Source organism: Panthera onca, chromosome B2 (assembly GCF_046562875.1).
Source record: "Panthera onca isolate mPanOnc1 chromosome B2, mPanOnc1 haplotype 2, whole genome shotgun sequence".
Lineage (NCBI taxonomy): Eukaryota > Metazoa > Chordata > Mammalia > Carnivora > Felidae > Panthera > Panthera onca.
In genome coordinates, this window is record NC_138343.1 from 98,216,585 (window position 1) to 98,236,684 (window position 20,100).

General features: G+C 39.2%; 1 protein-coding gene across 6 annotated transcripts in view; it reads right to left on the reverse strand.

Annotated features, from left to right (window-relative positions):
- PPIL6 (peptidylprolyl isomerase like 6) overlaps nt 1-20,100 on the reverse strand; it is a 32,059-nt gene that overhangs the window by 7,721 nt on the left and 4,238 nt on the right. For 3 of the 6 annotated variants that reach the window (XM_060616365.3, XM_060616363.3, XM_078447199.2), the window contains 4 exons: nt 17,051-17,239; nt 13,891-13,953; nt 13,606-13,753; nt 8,305-8,361 (listed from right to left, as the gene is read on the reverse strand). In XM_060616365.3, coding sequence (XP_060472348.3) covers nt 8,305-8,361; nt 13,606-13,753; nt 13,891-13,953; nt 17,051-17,239 — 457 coding nt within the window. Of the gene's footprint in view, nt 1-2,472; nt 3,069-8,304; nt 8,362-9,766; nt 10,066-13,605; nt 13,754-13,890; nt 13,954-17,050; nt 17,240-20,100 lie in introns of those variants that run through there. The other 3 variants (XM_060616366.3, XM_081795771.1, XM_060616364.3) reach the window with 3 other exon arrangements.

Consider the following 20,100-nt stretch of genomic DNA (forward strand, 5'->3'; position numbering starts at 1 on the left):
TAACTCTATCGGTAGCCCTGAATAGAAAAGAAAAATTTCAACAATATACAAAAAAAAAAAAAAAAAAAAATGCTTTGAGGTAGGAGGAACAAAAAACATCTTTAAAATAGGAAAATTTTTAAATTTGAGTGCAGCTAACAGCATAATTAGTAATAGTTTTATTTTTAGGTCATGTTAATTGAGGCGTGGAAGGAAGCTTAAAAGCTATGTTAGGAACTCCAAACCCTTTCATTACCTTGCCTGTGACTCAGGAGTTCTTGCCTCTGCCATTTACCATAAGATATGGAAGATATGGAATCTAGTTACTGCTCTGTGGTCAAAACTGGCATCATTTGTGATATACAACATTAAGAGTAAAATGTAACCGAAAGAGAAATCAGAAATTTATGTGCTGAAGAAAATCAGTTTCTGAATTTGTTTAAAATAAAGCTCATTCCGATGGTTATAAAGGAAGCAAATACTGTAAGTCTGGGAAAACTGCCATGCATTCTCTCTGGTAAAAATATCATCAGACAGTTTAGGACATTTCCATATAATTTGCTGAAGGCAATAATATCAAGTACAAATCTGACCTGAATCCAGCAATATCAGTTTTGTAAGCCCACTGTTCTACTTTTACCATTCTATTTAAATAATAATAGTTATTCACTAATTATTTGTTGTTATATAAAAGTACATGAAAGTGTGCTACTTAGCTGCTAGGAATTTACCCAAGGGATACAGGAGTGCTGATGCATAGGGGCACTTGTACTCCAATGTTTATAGCAGCACTCTCAACAATAGCCAAATTATGGAAGGAGCCTAAATGTCCATCAACTGATGAATGGATAAAGAAATTGTGGTTTATGTACACAATGGAATACTACTTGGCAATGAGAAAGAATGAAATCTGGCCTTTTGTAGCAACATGGATGGAACTGGAGAGTGTTATGCTAAGTGAAATAAGTCATACAGAGAAAGACAGATACCATATGTTTTCACTCTCATGTGGATCCCAAGAAACTTAACAGAAGACCATGGGGTAGGGGAAGGGGAAAAAAAAAAGTTAGGGAGAGAGCCAAACCATAAGAGACTCTTAAAAACTGAGAATAAACTGAGGGTTGATTGGGGGGGGGGGGGGGGAGGGAGGGGAAAGTGGGTGATGGGCATTGAGGAGGGCACCTGTTGGGATGAGCACTGGGTGTTATATGGAAACCAATTTCATATTAAAAATTTTTTTTTAAAGGAAAAAAAAAAGAAAGTATGCTTAGTATGTTTTAATTATTGCTTTCATGAAGTACTTATTTATAAGCATGTTGACTGTGTGTGTGACATTAGGAATGAATAGCCAGCATTTTGAACACTTGAGTGGATAAATACAGTATATTTATAATATTACATTAGTGAAAATGAGAGAATTCCAGCTATATAGACAACATGAATGAATTTCATAGGCAGTGATGAACAAAAGAAGCAAGCCACACAAAGAATGCCTGTAGTATGATTCCATTTACATAAAATTAAAAAATAGGGAAAATTTAACTATATTGTTTAGGAATATATACATGGGTGGTAAAACTATCAAGAAAAGCAAGGAAAAAGGCTAGTGGTTACCTCTGAGGGAGGTGGAGTTATTGCTGAGGATGGACAAATGGGGTGCTTCTGGCATGCTGGCAGTTTTAATTTCTTGACAAGGGTGATAATGTGGGGGTTTGCTTTATAATAATGTTTTAATTGTACATATGCACTTTCTATATATGTGTCACAATTTAAAAAAAATAGCCCTTGGGGCGCCTTGGTGGCTCAGTCCATTGAGCATCTGGCTTCGGCTCAGGTCATGATCTCACGGTTGGTGAGTTCGAGCCCCACGTCGGGCCCTGTGCTGACAGCTCAGAGCCTGGAGCCTGCTGTGGATTCTGTGTCTCTCTCTCTGCCCCTCCCCTGCTCATGCTCTTCCCTATCTCTCCAAAGTAAATAAACATTAAAAAAAAAAAAAAAATAGCCCTTAAATGGCTACCCAGACCATACTATTTTCAGTTCTCATTTCTAATAAAAAATACTTTTGTATAACTTTTAGTTGCATTATTGAATATTGACAATACATCAGGTTCTTTGCCTTTTATTAATGTCCACTTTCATTTAAAGATAAGGAGATCTAAGAATTGGACAAATGGATCTTAACTGTTGTATCTGTGAATTAGGGCACAAGCTAATAATGTAACAAGGATAATACAGTATTTTAAAATATATACCTTTTTTCTTTTGTTTTTTTTTTTGTATAAATGACATTTTATCTAGTCAGCCCAAACTACCTAGTCGCCAATCCTTGGCCAGTGGGAAGGATTAGGAATATTATACAAGGAATACAAGGAGAAAAAAAGGGGTTAATATTCAGTTTGTAACATTAAGAATAGGATTTGGGAAGACAATTTAAGAAATAGTGATTCAAAACAAAGCAAAACAGACTTTCTTCAAGTTAAAAAAATGATAAACCAATTTATAAAATAATCATCCAGTTAAATTATTATTTATTTCATTCTTTTTAAATTCACTGTGTTAACCTTAATAAAAGTGAGTTTTGTGGTTGTAGGTTTTGTGTTTTTGTTTTTTTTTTTTAGCAAGCCCTTGGTTTCGATTCTGCAGCTCGTGGTAATAGGGTTCAATGAGAGAGATGCAGAGGAAGGCCTGGCTGTCCGATGTGTAAATATCCCACAGGGCGTGAAAGAGGGAGGGAAACCCATGTTTTGCTGTTCTGAGCACAGTCCTCATCTCTCCCTCAGAGGCATCTCTCGTTTTCGTTTGATGGGTTGCTGAATTTCTAATTCTGCACCTGCAGACATACTGAGTAATGGAGGCCTCCGTAAACACACTGGGCCTCCCCAGGCACCAGAGGACAGCTAGGCCTCCATCTGGAGACTAAATCTCCCCAAAAGTCTGAGCGTAGAAGTGAGGGATAATCAACGGAGGCACGGGGTTGTCCCCGGGGGCAGGCAGGGAGTTGAGCTAAGAGATCCGTCTCCTGCTGGACAGAAGGCCCACGTTGTCTGAGCCTCTGCCTCCAAACAGGAGTCTGGGTGATCTGACAGCAGCTGTGGGGTGGAGAGAGATGGTGGATTCTCATCAGGGATTAAGGGTATCAAGAAAGCTTCCAGGAATGTCCCTTCCCCATCTGCAATGTTTTATTTTAAGACCCAACTCAAAAGCTACTCTGGGCCACCGCCCCCAACTCTCCCAGGCAGCTGTCGGTTCTCTCCCACAGCACTCCGTTCTTCCTCTGTAACAGCAATTGGCACAGTGCCTGCAGCTAATCTGTTGAAAGATCTGTGTGCACCAAACCTAAAATCCTTGAGGCCGGAAACTTGGTCGTATCATCTTTCTTTCCTAAGGCCCTGGCACCATGTAGGCCCCTAACTAGGAGTTTAATGTTTTATTAATGAGTAAGTAAATAAAAGGTGTCACTTGGATGGCTTCATTTAATAAAGCTGGCTCCACGTGAATTTAGAAGAAAAATGACTTCTTTTTCCCTTCACTTTGGTATTCCTTCAATATTATTTAAAAAAAAAAAAAAACCACCTTTTCATTGTATTAAAATATGGACACAAAAAGCTATAGAAAACTAGTGTATAGTTAGAATTATTATTAGTTATTATATGGCAAACACCCATTTAATCCCCACTCAAGCCAAGAAAAAACTTTGCCAGCTTCCCCCAAAGTGCCTTGAATACTTCAAAAGTAACCACTCCCCTGACTTTTACATACTTTCATACTTAATGTTTCCTTATACAGTTGGCCCTTAAACAACACTGCTTTGATCTGTGGGGATCCACTCATATGTGGATGTTTTTCAATAAATACAATACATAACTCTAAATGTATTTTCTCTGCCTTATGATTTGCTTAACATTGTTTTTAAGTTTATTTATTTATTGGGGAGGGGGGGTTGAGGGGCAGAGAGAGAGGGAGAGAGAGAGAATCCCAAACAGGCCCTGCACACACAGCCTGACGTGGGGCTCAAACTCACAGACTATGAGGTCATGACCCCAGCCGAGACCAAGAGTTAGACAATTAACCCACTGAGCCACCCAGATACCCCAATTTTCTTAACATTTTCTTTTCTCTACCTTTTTCATTGTAAGAATATGGTACATAATACATAAAACATACAAAATATATGTTAATCGACTATTTATGTTTTTGGTAAATCTTCAGGTCGACAGTGTTAGCAGTTAGTCAACAGCTATTAGTACTTACCAGGCAGTATGGTTTAGTCTTTACCATTTTAAAATTGTTGTTACGCCTCTTAAGTCTCCTTTAATCTTCAAGTTCTGCCTCTTTCCCCTTTACTTACTTTTATCTGTTAATGAACCTGAGCTGTTTAACCTCTAGAATTTTTCCCAGTCTGAAGTTTGCTGATTGCACGTGCAGTTCAGTATGTTTCTCTGCTTTGCATCCTGTCCTTTGGGCTCTAATACTTCTGTTGAAAATGCAAGTTTGTTTCAACTTGATTGAAAGATTAGGGAACAACTGAGCGTAATGAATCTCAGCCATGTTTATGTGCAATGTCTAGGAGAAACACCAGGGAAATGTGGAAAATGGCACCCAGCTGAACCGAGCTGCACAGGTACACACACACCTCAGACATCTCACAGGTCACCACGTATGAGCGGCATCCACCCACATCTGATGTTACAACTTGCCTCCAGTTTCAGAGGACCCTCCTCCTACCACTTCACAGTCATTCACAAGCTGCGTCTCTTCCCACGCCACTTCCAGGAACATCAGAGAGCTTTCAAGGTAGGGTGCCAAATTTATTATAGTATTTATGTGTTTCTTGACCATAAAATATATGTAACACTGTGTTACTATTTTTATCAGGCTGCTATATATTTCAGTGTGTCACTGAGGAAGGGATTTTTTTTGTACTTCATTTTTGCCATAAGTCCTATAGTTTTTATTGCATGATTTTGCATCGTGCAGAGATCTTTAAGACCATATTACATCAGAACTGGTTTTATTTCCTGCAAATTGGCAGCTGGGTCCAGAGCCTTAATCGGACTCGTGTTTTGTCCCTTTGGTGATGTGTTGTCTCCCCAGAAAGCTCATAATATCTGGTTTTCTCTGTTTTTGTGAAGTTAGTAGATACCAATGCAGCAAAAGCCTAGATCCATTATTTCACTGGGGGCAGCAAAATGGTGCTATTCTATTATTTCCTTCTCACTTATTTATTGGAATGCTTTTATAACTAGCAATTTTATCTACAATTTGGTATAGTTCATATAGGAAAGGCAAGATAAATGCTTGATTCTTTGCTCATATTTATCCATTTTTAAGATAATGAATTTGTTTCTCATCATTCCCCCAAAGATAAACTATTAGGCTTTATTTTATGATATGATATCATTATGAACTCATGGATTTAAAATATTGGTTGGGTTTCAATTATTTGCAATTATGGCTCTTTTTGAAGCTCAAATCTTTGGCCAGCAAGAGCCTCTTCAAATTGTCTCCCAAGGCCTTTGACATGACCCTAGTAAATCTTTAATAGCTTTCTTGCTATCTGATGATAGCATGACTGAACATGAGGTTCCAGGCTCATTTTGTAATTTCCTGTCCTGGAACTGGAATCTGCCATTTCTCCCAGGAGCCCTGGTTTCTTCAAGTGAGAAGTGACATTTCAAAACAACAATCTAAATGCTAGGAACGTAGAAGGCTACTAGGTTGGTCATTGTAGACCAGTTCAGTGGACAGACCTACATATGTAGATATGTACTGCATGATTTTAAACTGGTATTTCCGATACAGAATATTTTACTTATTAGCCTCTATGAATATTTCACATATTTCATTGTGTCTCCCTTCGTCCACATTGAAAATCCTAATTCTCAAGGACATACAAAATGGTGAAATTAGAGTATTCTATAATTACTTACTTTTTCCATATTACACATACAACAGTCTCAGAATAACAATATTAATAAATAATACTATCACCAGTATAATTACTGAAAATAGTTAAAGCAGTTTTTTGCATATATTCTCCCACTTTCTTCCAGCTTTAAAAAGGTACACTACAGATTCAGTCATTACGTGTCATACTCTCACCCTTTATGCCTCACTAAATTTTAGTTTCACAAGTCACTATGATTACTGCTTGTCACCAATCCTTATGTCAAGATCTCTCTTACAATTTGTTTGTGTGAAACTCATTTTACTGTCAATTCCTCAAGATCAGGAAGGGATCGTGACAACATTATTCTCTAAAGTTTTACATCTTGAAAAGTATGTGTGCCCTTTGTAATTCAGATTGTTTGGCTAGATATAAAATCCTTAGCTCACATTTCCTTTCCTTGAACATCATGAGTATATTACTCCATTTTCTTGTGGCATAATAATATGATGTCAAAGAATATGATAACCTACTTTGCTTTCCCTTGTAAATCACTTGCTTTTTTTGCCTACCTGCCCAAAGAATTTTTACTTTCTGAACTGTCCAATGATGTTAATAAATATGTCTTAGTGTTGGTTGTTCTGGTTTAATATTACCAGGTAGCAATGTTCTCTTTCAGTAAGTAGTGTCAAGTTTTTATACATATATATTTTTTAAGTGTTTGTTTATTTTTGAGAGAGCGAGAGAGAGAGCATGCAAGCCGGGAGAAGGGCAGAGAGAGTGGGGGAGACACAGAACCTAAAGCAGGCTCGAGGCTCTGAGCGGTAAGCACAGAGCCCCAGAGCTCAACACGGGGCTTGAACTCATGAACTGTGAGGTCATGACCTGAGCTGAAGTCAGATGCTTAACCAACTGAGCCGCCCAGGCACCCCTAGTTTTTATGTATATAGTTTTACTTGAGGTATAAACATAAAATCAAATGCATAAATCTTAGATGTTCACGTTGATGCATTTTGACAGTTCGTTGTGTATAGCTGTGGAACCAACACCAAAACCCAAGATAGAACATCAAACCCTTTTAAAATTCACTACAGTTTTTTCAATATTAATTCTTAATATTTGTTCTATTCCTGTGTATTTGTTTAATTCTTTTGGGATACTTATCATCTGTATGTTGGATCTCCTCTTTATAGCTTTCCTTTTTGTCACTTTCTTGTGTTTTTTCTTCATTTCTTCTTGTTAAAAAATCCCTCCTTCTACTTTTTACTTCTTTTAAGACACGTTAGTCATGTTTCTTTGGCATATGGTCCTTCTAGTTTGTTTATTTCTGAAATTTTCTTTTACTGTTAATTCTTTCCTAGTTCTGTAACCTCATGTCTAAGTTTTTTTCTAAATCTTATTTATGAGTTTTTTCTGTCTTGTATCCTATTCTCAATGTCTTCTGGCTAATCCTAAAATTTTTACAGTTTTGATCTGTTTTTTGAGCATGTTTTTCCAGTGTATTTTTATTATCCGTAGTGATGTTCCTTTACTCCTTATTCTCTTTTACTTCTTCTAATAATCCTGAAATTTCTTCTACATAAAAATTGCCTATTTTTATGTAAAATTAGGATTGCTAAACGTTTAGAAGGAGGCGTGGTTTTAGAAGGGAGGTAGCTTTTCTACCTTCACAAAGCTCCCTCTTGTGTTGTTTTCATGTAGTGTTCAGAAGAATGGCAGCTTGCTCTTTGACATTTCCTGGCTCTGTCCCCGTTGTCCCTGTATCCTGCATGACTCTGATTCCATTCATGGCACCTCCTCCTCATTGTGGACCTGTCCTGGAAGAGTGCCCTTCCAGATCAGTTTCCAGAGTTCAGAGAGGTTAGGCTGCTCCAGCCTCTCAAATCTTACTAGGGACCCCTTGCACTCACCCACTGCTGGCTATTTTGGGGTTCTCCTGTTTTCACCTCTATTGGATGTCCTGCTTTCTCCCACACAGACCCTGACGCCATGCAGATTTCGTAGCTGTTGGTAGTTTGTCCTCATCTGTTTGTATTTAAGAATTCATGTGGATACATTGTCACCTAGTTTTGTTGTAAGTGTTATCCATGGGTTTTTAGTTTTTCTATCTACTTATGTGGTCTGTTTTTATGTTGGAATTTCAAAAAATTCAAAAACTATGCCATCACCATTACCATCTTCCCAGGATCCCCAGTAGCAGTCTTAATGGGATGATTATCAAAGTACCAAATTCTGGGTATGAGCATGGCAAATTACAAGCCTTAAAAATTATAAATTCCCTTTGACCATACAATACTGATTCTAGGACTTTGTCCTAATGGAATAATATAATTTAGCATGTTACCTCAAACACCATCTTATTTGGAGTTTGAACTGTCCAGTCTTGTTAGATTTGAATTATCAGCTGATACATGACTGACAGATTTAAAGATACAGACCTTCAAATGTTGGTCCATAAATTGACTCGCCATCATCTCCTTTTCCAGCTACTATATCTGAGAAATAACAATAAACAAACATCAGAATTTTGAGACTAAAATAGAGCATAGTAATGGTGGGGGTGTGCTTTAAACTATGATTCCACTTATACCAGTGACTAGAGTAAGTTATAATATACATAACTGTTCAATACCTACACCGTGAAAATATTACTATAACGCTTTCACTCATATTTTGTAAGCATTTTAACATTCATGATCTTATTTTTTCCCCTGATAATAACTCTCTGAGGTAGGTTAAATTATAATGCAAAACCTTTGAAATGATGAAGTATCCAATTACAGTTGTGGCCACAATTTAAAAGGAAGAGTGTTCATAGAAATTCTGCTTGCTCCACGGGTTATTCCATAGTTCCATAGTCCATCTTGCTTTTAAGGAAAATGGAAAGATGAAACTGAGAGAATGGAATAGGAACAATAAGGTCTTTTTGGAACAGGAATAAAAATAGTCGCTGTGAAAATAATCAGTGTTCAAATTTTCATTCCTTGGAACCCTAGAATGATCATTCGTTTATTTAGCCAGTATTTTGGAAATGAAGTTCCTTTATAATATAATGAAGTGGGTATTTTTTAAAGTATTTGTTATGTCTCATTTTGCAGTATATGTACCATGTACATATTTTGCCTTAGTCAGCGCTCCTGCTATAAACATCCTCCATGCACAAGTTACTTTTTCTCTATTTACAACTAAAAGGGAAACAAAGCTGACTAATGCAAATATCAGACTCTTGGTGGAAATAAAGTTCTCTGAGCTCTGCATATCCAGCTCCCCCATCAGCCCCTCTTTACTTCTTCCCCTCTCTCATTCACCCTCCTTGAGTACAGTGTACAATGCGTATCTGTTGAAAGACTGTGCCATTTTAACTCAGTGTGAGTGATTTACCTGTATAAAAGCATGCTGTTTTTTTAACAATCAGATGCAACAGCAAGCATATGGAGATAATTTATTCAGTACAAGCATGCAGCATTTAAATTACATTCACAAAATGGGCTCAGAAGTTCACGTTAAGCCTGAAGTCTTCAACTTTCCTCCGTCTGATACTCCCCTCATGATTCACTCCAGAGCCCTCAGTACCTCTCAGGTATCTCTGAGAGTATCTCTGCAGTGGCTGAAGGCTAAATCCAGAAATGGAGAAGTTGAGGGTCCCCCAGCACCAATTCCTTCAGATCTTAGAGTTTGCTTCGCTCAGACAAATCTGCGTGTGGTTCCCCACCCTTACTAATCTCACTTGAACATCCTTTGCCCATTCCTCTTGCCCTTTTCTTCACATCTCCCAGGTAAATATTTTATATTGACACCACTTTAGTCAATACTTGAATTCAGCCTTATATATCTTATGTTATTTCTGTACTTCTGACAAAAAATTCAGCAATGCAGAGTAGTGATTCAAAGTAAACTTGATTTATTTTATTTTATTTTATTTTATTTTATTTTTTTAACATTTATTTATTTTGAGACAGAGAGAGACAGAGCATGAATGGGGGAGGGGCCAAAGTAAACTTTAAAATCAGATGATAGGACTCCTGGATGGCTCAGTCAGTTTAAGCAAAGCATCTGACTCTTGATTTCAGCTCAGGTCATGATCCTGGTCGTGAGATCAAACCCCACGTTGGGCTCCATGCTGACATCGTGGAGCCTGTTTGGGATTCTCTGTCTCCCTCTCTCTGCCCCTCCCACTTGCTCTCTTTCTCTCTCTCTCTCTCTCTCTCTCTCTCTCAAAAAGAAAAAAGAAATAAATAAAATCAGATGATTTTGATTTAAATCTTGATGTTAGTTACCTTTTCCAAGCCTGTTTCGTCATCTGTATAGACAGGAATAATGGTAAGTGCCTCCCAGTTAATTCTGAGGACTAAACAAATACATGTTCTACTCATAGCACTTAGTGCACTGCCTGGCAGAGCATCCTGCTCATTCATCAGTGGCCATTATTTGCAGCCTTGCATGCTAATGGGGTTCATTTTCTCATTATCATCATCTTCTCCATCATTATATTTAATATGATGATGATGACTGTGATGATAAAATGTATTAAACTATATCTCAAGAGCTCCTTCAGAAGACAGTGGGCCTTATGGGAGCCACAGAGAATCTCCCCCAAAGTGGCTTCACAACTGATATCTTCTCTCACTTTGTACTTTAGAAATGAATAGAATGTATGCTTCCGGTTTATCTACTCATTTATTCATTCAGTCTTTCAACAAATATTTTTTAAGCACCTATATATAGTATACCAGGCCCCAATCTGGAACCCAGGGATAGAACAGCGAACAAAATAGATAAAATCCTCTGCCTTATGGAACTTACTTATAGTCTAGTGAAGATAAACAGACACTAAACAAATTCTCTAGGAAATATGTAGTAGTATGTCCAGTGATGAAAAGTGCTATGAAGAAAAAATAAAATACTTGATTGTAAAAATAAAAATAAGGGGCGCCTGAGTGGCTCAATTGGTTAAGCATCTGACTTGGCTCAGGTCAAGGTCTCACGGTTTGTGGGTTAGAGCCCTATATTGGGGTCTGCACTGACAGCTCAGAGCCCTCTTTGGATCTTCTGTCACCCTTTCTCTCTGCCCCTCCCCCACTATCTCTCTCAAAAATAAATAAAGATTAAAAAAACATAAAAAGAGGCTAGGAGAGCAGCAGGGAAGGAGGTGCAGAGATCTGTGTGGATAGGACAGTGGCCATTCTAAATAGGATGGTCAGGTAAGTCCTTGCTGAGATGAAGCCTGGGCAAAAATCCGAAACAGATAGGAAATTGAAGCAAGGGGCCATCTGGAGGCATAGTTGGGTGGGCTATGTCCCAGGCAGAAGAAACAGCAGAAAACCTCAGGCACAAGTATCCTTGATGTGCTTAAGAAACAGCAAGGAGGCCAGTGTGTGGAGCAGAGCCAGGGGAGATGTCAGAGAATGGGATGAGGCTGGGGGCAGTGCAGACCATGTAGGCCCTGCTGGTCCCATCGGGCAAGCCCTAGCGTCGGGAAGCATGCTTAGGCACAGCATAAAACCACATTTAGCTCCCATATTCCAAAATTCTCCGCACAGCCCTCTGGGTATCCGATATGTGAAAGGACAACGTTTATAGAGCTTGGTACTCCTGATATACCATGTCACTGAATCCTCACCACATCCTGTGATATTATAGTTTTCCCCATTTTATGATTAAGAAACTGATTCAGAGATGCTAAGTGTCTAAGTGCCAAGTGGTACACAACTTGTATGTATCAGGTGGATTTGAATCTAGTAATCAGCATTTGTTTCCAAACGTCCTTAACATTGCTGCCTCATTATTTGAAATCATGATCTGTGCATTTTACTATTTGGAAATTGTATTTCAAATAAGTAAACAAACAAGTAACATGACCTACATTTCCCAAATCTTGCTCTGGGGCTCGGGAGCGGGAGGGGGCACCTCTAACCAAAACCCAAAAATAAAACAACAAAGAACATAGCATCTGAGAGCCCAGCACATAATAGGCAACACTAAATTAAGTTTCAGGAGACCCAGATATTAAGACCCACTTAACTATTAATAGTCTACCGTTGACTGGAAGCCTTGCTCATAATGTAAGCAGACAATTAACATATATTTTGTGTGTTATATGTGTTATATGCTGTATTCTTATAATAAAGTGAGTTAGAGGATACAAAATGTTAAGAAAATTATAGGGAAGAGAAAATATATTTATAGCACTGTGCTGTAAAAAAAATCTGTGTTTAAGTGGACCCCTACAGTTCAAACCCCTTACTGTTCAAGGGCCAACTATAAGTTGGTATAGCAGTATGATGAAAACTTAGGTAGACCCTAAAAACTGTATATGTTTATGTTTACTGACATAGGAAGGTATATACCATAGATAGATAGATAGATAGGTAGGGAGAGAGAGGGAGGGAGGGAGGGAGGGAGGGGAGAGAGGCAGAGAAGGAGGGAAAATAATGAGGTTAGATAACAATATGGGTGATGTGATTTCATTATAGAGAAACTGAGGGAAAATAGTTGATTTACCTACGAATGCTTGGATTAAATCTAAATTTTTCTCATCAGTCTCAGAGTGTTCCAGATTGTAGAAAAATAAACATTATTAATTTAAGCCTCTGCGTATTTCATCAAATTCAAGCAAACCTCCTTACACACTAAGCCAATTATTTTTAAATTGCTGCCTGATTGTTCCCAAAAGGATACCTCCCAAAAGGCCTCGAAAATTTAATTTTGTGCTGTTAGTCAGAAACCTAGTCTGTGTGAAGTCAAAGGATTGATCTGAAAAGAAAGCAAAAATGGAGACCAAAATGCTTTCACTCTTAATTTGACTTTGTAACAACTAACATTTTTGATAAGAAAAAATTTGTTTTCCTTTCTTTTTTCAAATTCCTACCTTTAGAATGTCTTTTAAAATCACTGTATTTTCTAAGTACTCCTATTAATTTAGGTGAGCATTTAAAATTATATTTTGATTTTTTAAGTAGGCCCAACTGGGCAGTGTGGGGCTTGAACTCATGACCCTGAGATCAAGAGTTGCATGCTCTATGACTGAGCCAGCCAGGCCTCCCTATATTTTGATTTTAGAAATGTTCTCTTCCTGGGGCACCTGGGTGGCTCCCTTGGTTAAGCCTCTGACTCTTGATTTCCACTCAGGTCATGATCTTGTGGTTCCTGAGATCGAGTCCTGTGTTGGGCTCTGAGCTGACAGTGCGGAGCCTGCTTGGGATTCTCTTCCTCTGTCCCTGCCCCTCCTTCTCTCTCTCTCTCTCTCTCTCTCTCTCTCTCTCAAAGTCAAAAAAAATATTTTTTAAAAATGTTATTTTTCTTATACCACTTTTTTCTAAGTGTATTTATTTTGAGAGAGAATACTCACATGCACATGCATGTGCAAGTTGGGGAGGGGCAGAGAGAGAGAGAATCCCAAGCAGGCTCCACACTGTCAGCGAGGAGCCTGATGTGGGGCTCGAACTCATGAACCCATGAGATGATGACCTGAGCCAAAATCAAGAGCTTAACCTTAACCCTTTTAATTTGGAATATTCTGGGTGACAAAACTTTAGATTGGTTTATTTCAAAACTTGGGCATTTTTAAAAAGAATATGAATATCTTAATCATTTGGCCAATAAAATACCCTTTCAATATATACAATGTCTAATATTAAATATATCTAATTCTATATGCATTTCACAAAGGTAGGTAAATACAACTTTAGACATTCTGATTTCACATTGCAATTAAATTGCATTTAAGATTTTAAACTTACCTCCTCCTTGTATCCAACCATTCTGTACTATTCGATGAAAAATTGAACCCATGTAATGTAGCTTGATGCCACGCTGAGAATACCCTGCTTTTCCTGTGCACAAGACCTGAAAATTTCTACATGTTTTGGGACATGCATCATAGTATAGCTACAAATAAAGATACAAGGTTTCAAAGATTAAATATTTAATATTTTGACAGTGACAGATTCCTACATCCATCCCCCACTTATTAAAAAATCAACAACAAAAATAAAGAAAGAAAGAACAACAAAAAAACCTCTTACCTCCAAAACCAACCTTCCAATTGGATGAAAATCAATAGAAATGTCCAAGAACACAAAACCATGCTATTAAAATTAGGGAGAAAAAGATAATGCAGGTCAATGTCTTGGAAGAAAGGTTTAGAAATGACCAAAAATACCACAAAATAATGCTTTCAGTGATAAGATTTCAAAAGCATTAACAGTAGAAAGGTAACAGCAAAGTTAAAAGACTGACTCAAAGAAGTTTCTTTTTTTTTTTTTTAGAAGTTTGTTTCATTTGATTACATCAGATCTTTACAACCTAAATAATACACTTGTTAAAACCCTTTGGTAGGGAAGCTTTGTGTCACATTAACCTGTCACGCCAGACTGAGAACATGTAGCCTAGATATCCCCTACTGTGTAAGCTAGGTGGAGGAAGGAACGCTAGTTGGTCCCTTTGGAAAAAGAAACAGACTGGGAATTTTCTATTCTGAGTAATTCTGGGAAACATCCAATGTGATTGCCATGGATTTGGTTACTGTATGTTCTGGATTTCCAGAGTCAGCACAGATTAGCTAACCAAAGCCAGAACACATCCTTTCTGAGTGGGAAAACAGAGGCACCATATACATAGGAGGTATGGTTATCAGGGGAAGGGAAGAGAATATACTGTGCTTTCTTTGGCGTTATTTCAGTCCTGTCCTTATGTTCCCAGATGCCCCCAGCTCTTATTTTCAATTGACATCCTTTCTGGTAGAGACAGCTAACATTTGTGTGACCTCGTCTAGCTCAACAGTGGAGCATCTAAAATGAAAACACCAGTCTCCATCGTGGTAGCATTAATTTGCAGAGCAGAGCACATCTAATTGGATACATTCTAGATCTTGGGCACCATTCTCATGCACAAAAATGCCACCTGATTTAACAAGCTACATAACTTACCCTACCCTATTTCTTAAGAGTCTAGGAAACATAGATGAAACCAGCTTTTAGGATATCACTGTCACTACTTTATGTCACTTTAACCTTTTTTTTTTAATTAAAAGACTGCATTAATGTTATGCTATCTGGCATCCAGGAATGAAGTATTATATCCATAGCAATTATAATTTTAAGCTTTTTGTGCCTCCCAGCTTCTGTACTACAATTTCTGAGTTATAAAAGAATATTATAACTTTATTATGAGGCATAATATAGTAAACTTCATGGGCTTGGGAGAAAAGATGATATATTGGAAATTACGATTGATTGATGAAATGGGTAAGTCCATTCAGGCATCACTAAACTTCCCTCTGTGTCACTATATTATCTTTATGCAGTTGTCAAGAGTAGATAATTCTGAAAATTCTAATGAAAGAGCAAATGAGCACACTACCAGGTAATGTCACCTAGCAGCCAAACATGCAAACATAATTGTCTCCTATATCATTCCAACCCAGAACTAAACAAGTCCCTGCAGCATGAAAAAGCTCACCTCTGCACAAAAAATTTAAGGATTTTCTCTGGAATCTAGGTCCTCCTTCCTCACTGCCGTTAATTCAGGCTGTTATTATCTCTAGCCCACATTACTATAGCAGTGTTCCAAGTGGCCAACCTGCCACCAAGCTTTCCCCATTCCGCCCCGTTTTTGCCCTAAAACTTTTTCTTAAAAAGCAAAGATTATGTCATACTCTTTATGAAAAGTTCTGTTGGCTCAACTTTCTTCTAGAAAAAAATCTAACTCCTTAGTTCAGAATGGACAGTAAGTTCAACCTTTCTTTAGTGGATGTTTTTGTTCTTTTCCCCTCCTTAACATTTAAATACCTTTCCTATTTAGGGAATGTCTTACAGGGACCCACTATGCCCTAAAGACACTAAAGGGGCCAGATTCTCCCTCTCCTCACTCTGTGAGAGCCGAGCTATGGGGATATGACCTTGGCTGGATTAGTCAGGTGCTCCTGCCTGGGGCCTTGGATCTCGGAGTGATGCAAAGACAGCAGTTAAGAAGTAATTCTCCGTGAAGGTGGCAGTGTGAACCCAGGGCCAGTCGGGATGCAGCTGCATCGAAGTTGCACATTTCTGGGATGAGACTCAAGCCACGTTTTCCTGTTGTTTCCCAAAACCTGGTTCTCTGGCTTTCCTGCCAGTTGTGAGGTTACCAATATCCTTTCAAGGCATACCTTTTTTTTCCTTAAGTTAATCAAAGTAGTTTGGTATTGTTGGTGACTGATACTCTCATTTTCCCAGCCTCATTTCCTATTAATCATGGCCTCCTTGCTATCCCCTGCCATTCCCTGAATATACCATGCACTTTTAGAACCTTGTCCTTTGGGACCCTTGTCCTTCTGTGAGCATTAAATTCCTTCCCATAACCCGCAGTTTCTAATATTTTCCAAGTGCATTGTTTGTTCAGCCAGACATTCCCTGAGCTTATACTATGTTTCAGATTGTGTTTGAGGCAGTACAGTTAAGTGAGGATAAACAAAACAAGGTCTTTGCCTTTTTACAGCTTGGCACTGTAAAATCCTAGCACTGGGCCTTTCTGTGGGCACAGGCATCTATGAGCATGAAATGATCTTCAGCATGTGGTGCTTGTTGCTATAACAGAGTTTCTGAGCAGAATTACCAAGTGCTTTTACCTCTGTTGTCATTCCACCCTGATGTCTGTCTCTCACTCTCCTGGACCTTAAGCTTCATGACTGTCCTTTGCCATTGGAAACCCCCCTAGGGCCATAGCCTGCCTGGTCCAGCTCTTGCCAACTTGTCATGCTTTAAAATGTCACCTTTCTTCTCAAACTTCCCCTTCTGTTAGTGCAGTACCTCTCAGGTGTTAGAAGGTACTAATTAAAATTTTTCATACTAAGGGTGAATGGATGGTAAGCTCTACCTTCTCTGAAGCGGGGGGAGGTGTCTTTATGTTTTAAAATGGATAATCAACGCATATAAATCTCTAATGCGGAATAGAAATGTTTGAACAGGGATGCTTCCCCCGCACTCCCTGCAGTTTGCATGCTGTAAGATATGCTTGCTTTACACACCGCTGAGCCAAACCCTGTAATATTATATGTAATCCTTTGCAGTTGGATTAGAGGTCATTGAGAACTTAAAACCTAGTCTCCTACTGTTTATATTCCTTCGTTAGGATATCAGTAATTAGTGCTGAATCAATATAAATGGTCAAAGATTCCACTATTTTTCTTTAAAAATTAGTGTAACTTGCCTTGGTGTCTCTTAAGAATTTAGCAGAATAATCCACAGTAAGTGCCTCATAAAGTGCAGGGGGCTTAAAATCAACTACATCCCACATCTTGTGAGCCCATTTCTGAAGATCAAATGCATCACCCAGGAACTGATCATTAACAAAACACATCACGCAGGAAGAATACTCCCAGATCTCATTCTTGAGTTCCTATAAAGAAAAAGGATAAAAAGCTGTATTGGCAGAGGGGGAGGGGAGGCAACCAACCTTGCTAAACCCATAAGCCAGAGCTTGGGATTGACTCTATAGCCTAATCTTTAAAAAAATAATTTTTTTGCCATCTTTTAGAATTTTGTTCTCAAATAGAACTTAAGAACATTTTTAAAAATCTGACATCACTGAAAGCAAAAAAAAAAAGGCCTAAAAGTAGTGTTAAAAATGGTACAGTAAAAAAAAAAAAAAAAAATTAACAGCACTTGGGTGGCTCAGTTGGTTAAGCATCCTATTCTCAATTTTGGCTCAGGTCATGATCTCACAGTTCGTGAGTTCAAGCCCCGCACCAGGCTCTGCACTGACAGCATGGAGCCTGATTGGAATTCTCTCTCTGCCCCTTACCAGCTCTCTTTCTCTCTCAAAATATATAAACTTTAAAAAAATTTTTTTTAAATGGTACACACATAGAAGGTAGATTGTTATCTGGTAATAAAAATCTATGTGCATAGCATACTTGTTATGTTAACTTGAAAACAAAATGTAGTCTCTGGCTTCATTTGTGAAGTACATTTTACTGTGTGTATACTTGGAAAGGCTTGGAGCTCTGAGTAATACATGATTTTCAGTATCAAGGATGAAAAGAATGCTTTTTTGAGGGAGAGGGGTCAGAGTGAGGAAATGCCTCCTGGGGGGATTTCTGGTGCACCCCAGGGGCACTGAGGGAGAGAGCCCACCTTTGCCAACACTTTGAAGTGCTAAGCCCCTTAAAATGAAGCGCATTCTTGTGTTCATCCACACACTAATGGTCAACCTTCTAAATTCCAGTGTGTGGCCACTGAGTAATGCTCCCTCTGAAGAGATCTGGTTTATTATTACCCAGGGCCAGTCCTGGGAAAAGCATAAATAATTTGGGACAGCTTTTCTCAAATTTTAGCAGTCAAGCAGAATTACAGATTCCTGAGCCCCATCCAAAGTTTCTGATTCTGGAATGGGGCCCTAGAATTTGCATGTCTAACAGCATCCCAGGAGATGCTGACGTTGCTGGTCTGGAGACCACACTTGGGGAAATGCTGTTTGGGGGAACAGCTTGCTTCAGCTTGCCAATTTGCTGCACTCCCACATCTTCTCCCAGATTTCATATCCTATTCCTGCGCCCATATCAAAACCTGGTCTGAGGAAAAGAATAAACTTGTTCATGCTGAACTATAAATTACTCATAGAAGCCTGTAGGTCAAGAGTCCCTAAACTGTTTAGATTTATCAGTGTTATCACATATTATAGAATGCAGAACTTTAAAAAGGGATATTTATTTAGCCTGGGTATGGCTAATGTGGATATTTAGTTAGCCTGGTGGGAGTAAGGCAGTAGAAGAAGCACTTTACTCAGAGGCTGGGGGTGCAGATGCCTTGTCTTTGTGTGTTTTCTGAACATGAGGAGGCCTCCTCACCTGCTTCAAGTCAGTGGGCTGGACCCAGTGGTTTCTGCGGCTTCCCAGCACAGAGATATAAGATGCTGCCTTTTTTTGGAGGGGAGAGAAAGGGCTTTCCAAAGGCCCAGAAGCCATCACTAAGGGTGGCATTACATTCTGCTGAAGCATTAATTCCAGCTCAGACCTAACCTCAAGTGTGCTAAGTAAGTACTACATATGACCCAAAGCACAATGCTTACATTGAAAGACAAAAACTGGCCTGAAACAACAGAAGGTTAAGGTGACAAGTATCCAAGAGATGAGGGTGGGAGATGGGAGGAAGGAAGGATAGGCAATAAAGAATAGGTGGAAAGAAGCAGCAGTGATTATGGAGAAAGCCTCGTTCAGGCCTCGTGAGAAAAGCTGGAGGAAGAGAACACAAAACATCCCAAGGTTAGTAACCCAGGCTAAAATGGAGGGAAACTATGGAATGAAATCCACACCTATCTTTAAGAATACAGTGGGACTCTATAAGAGGAATGGGTGCAGACCACAGAGCATGAGATCATGGCTTTCCTGTAGGTGGAGAGCATGATACTGGTAGGCAGTGTAGGTAGTTTGGTGATAGAAATTTAACAACATAATTGTTTTATGTTAAGGTGACTAACTGTCCTGACCAGCTGTCCCAGTTTGTCTAGGACTGTCCCAGCTTTAGCACTGAATTCCTGCATCACAGGAAACCCCTCAGCACCAGGCAAACCGGGACCACTGGTCGCCCTAATTGTTGTAAGGATTGGAGTTAATATATACATAAGTCAAGAGAATAGTGCCTGGCATATGACTGTGTTGGCTACTATTCTATCTGAATCCCAATTAAAATGTATTATGGCTATGAAAATGGCATGAGACTTAACAAATGGTATTCTTGACTCAGTCCTGCAGCATTTCTGTGACCGCACAGTGAAGTGGTCCCATAAAGCAACACTATGTGATAACCACAGGATCACAGGACATCCTTGTGCAACAAAGAACAGAACAATCAAAACTGCCCTGGTCAGGGGAAATGGGATTTCATCAGCCACTGGGGAGATGGAGTGGGGCAGGGAGACCAGGCGGGGATGGCAAGCAAGAAGTGTGCCCCATTCCAGGCTCGCTCCAACATGACGTATTGCTGGGCCACATACCACCTTGGAACCCTTCGTGTCACGTGTTCCAGGCAGCATTACCAGATGATCAGTGTTGGCACCCAGGAGAAAACTGCTGTCCCGGGACAAAGCCTGTTAGCCCTGGGGCCTGAGGTTCTCCAAGGGTGCTGTTAGTGGGGAGAATGCAGAGAAGAAAGCTTGAATTAGGACAAGGCTGCCCTGTGGGGTCCTGGTGCCTGTCATCGGAGCTCCTGTAGGCCACAGCCCCACACCAGCCCTCGGCTGTGTCTGTGCTGTCCACCACC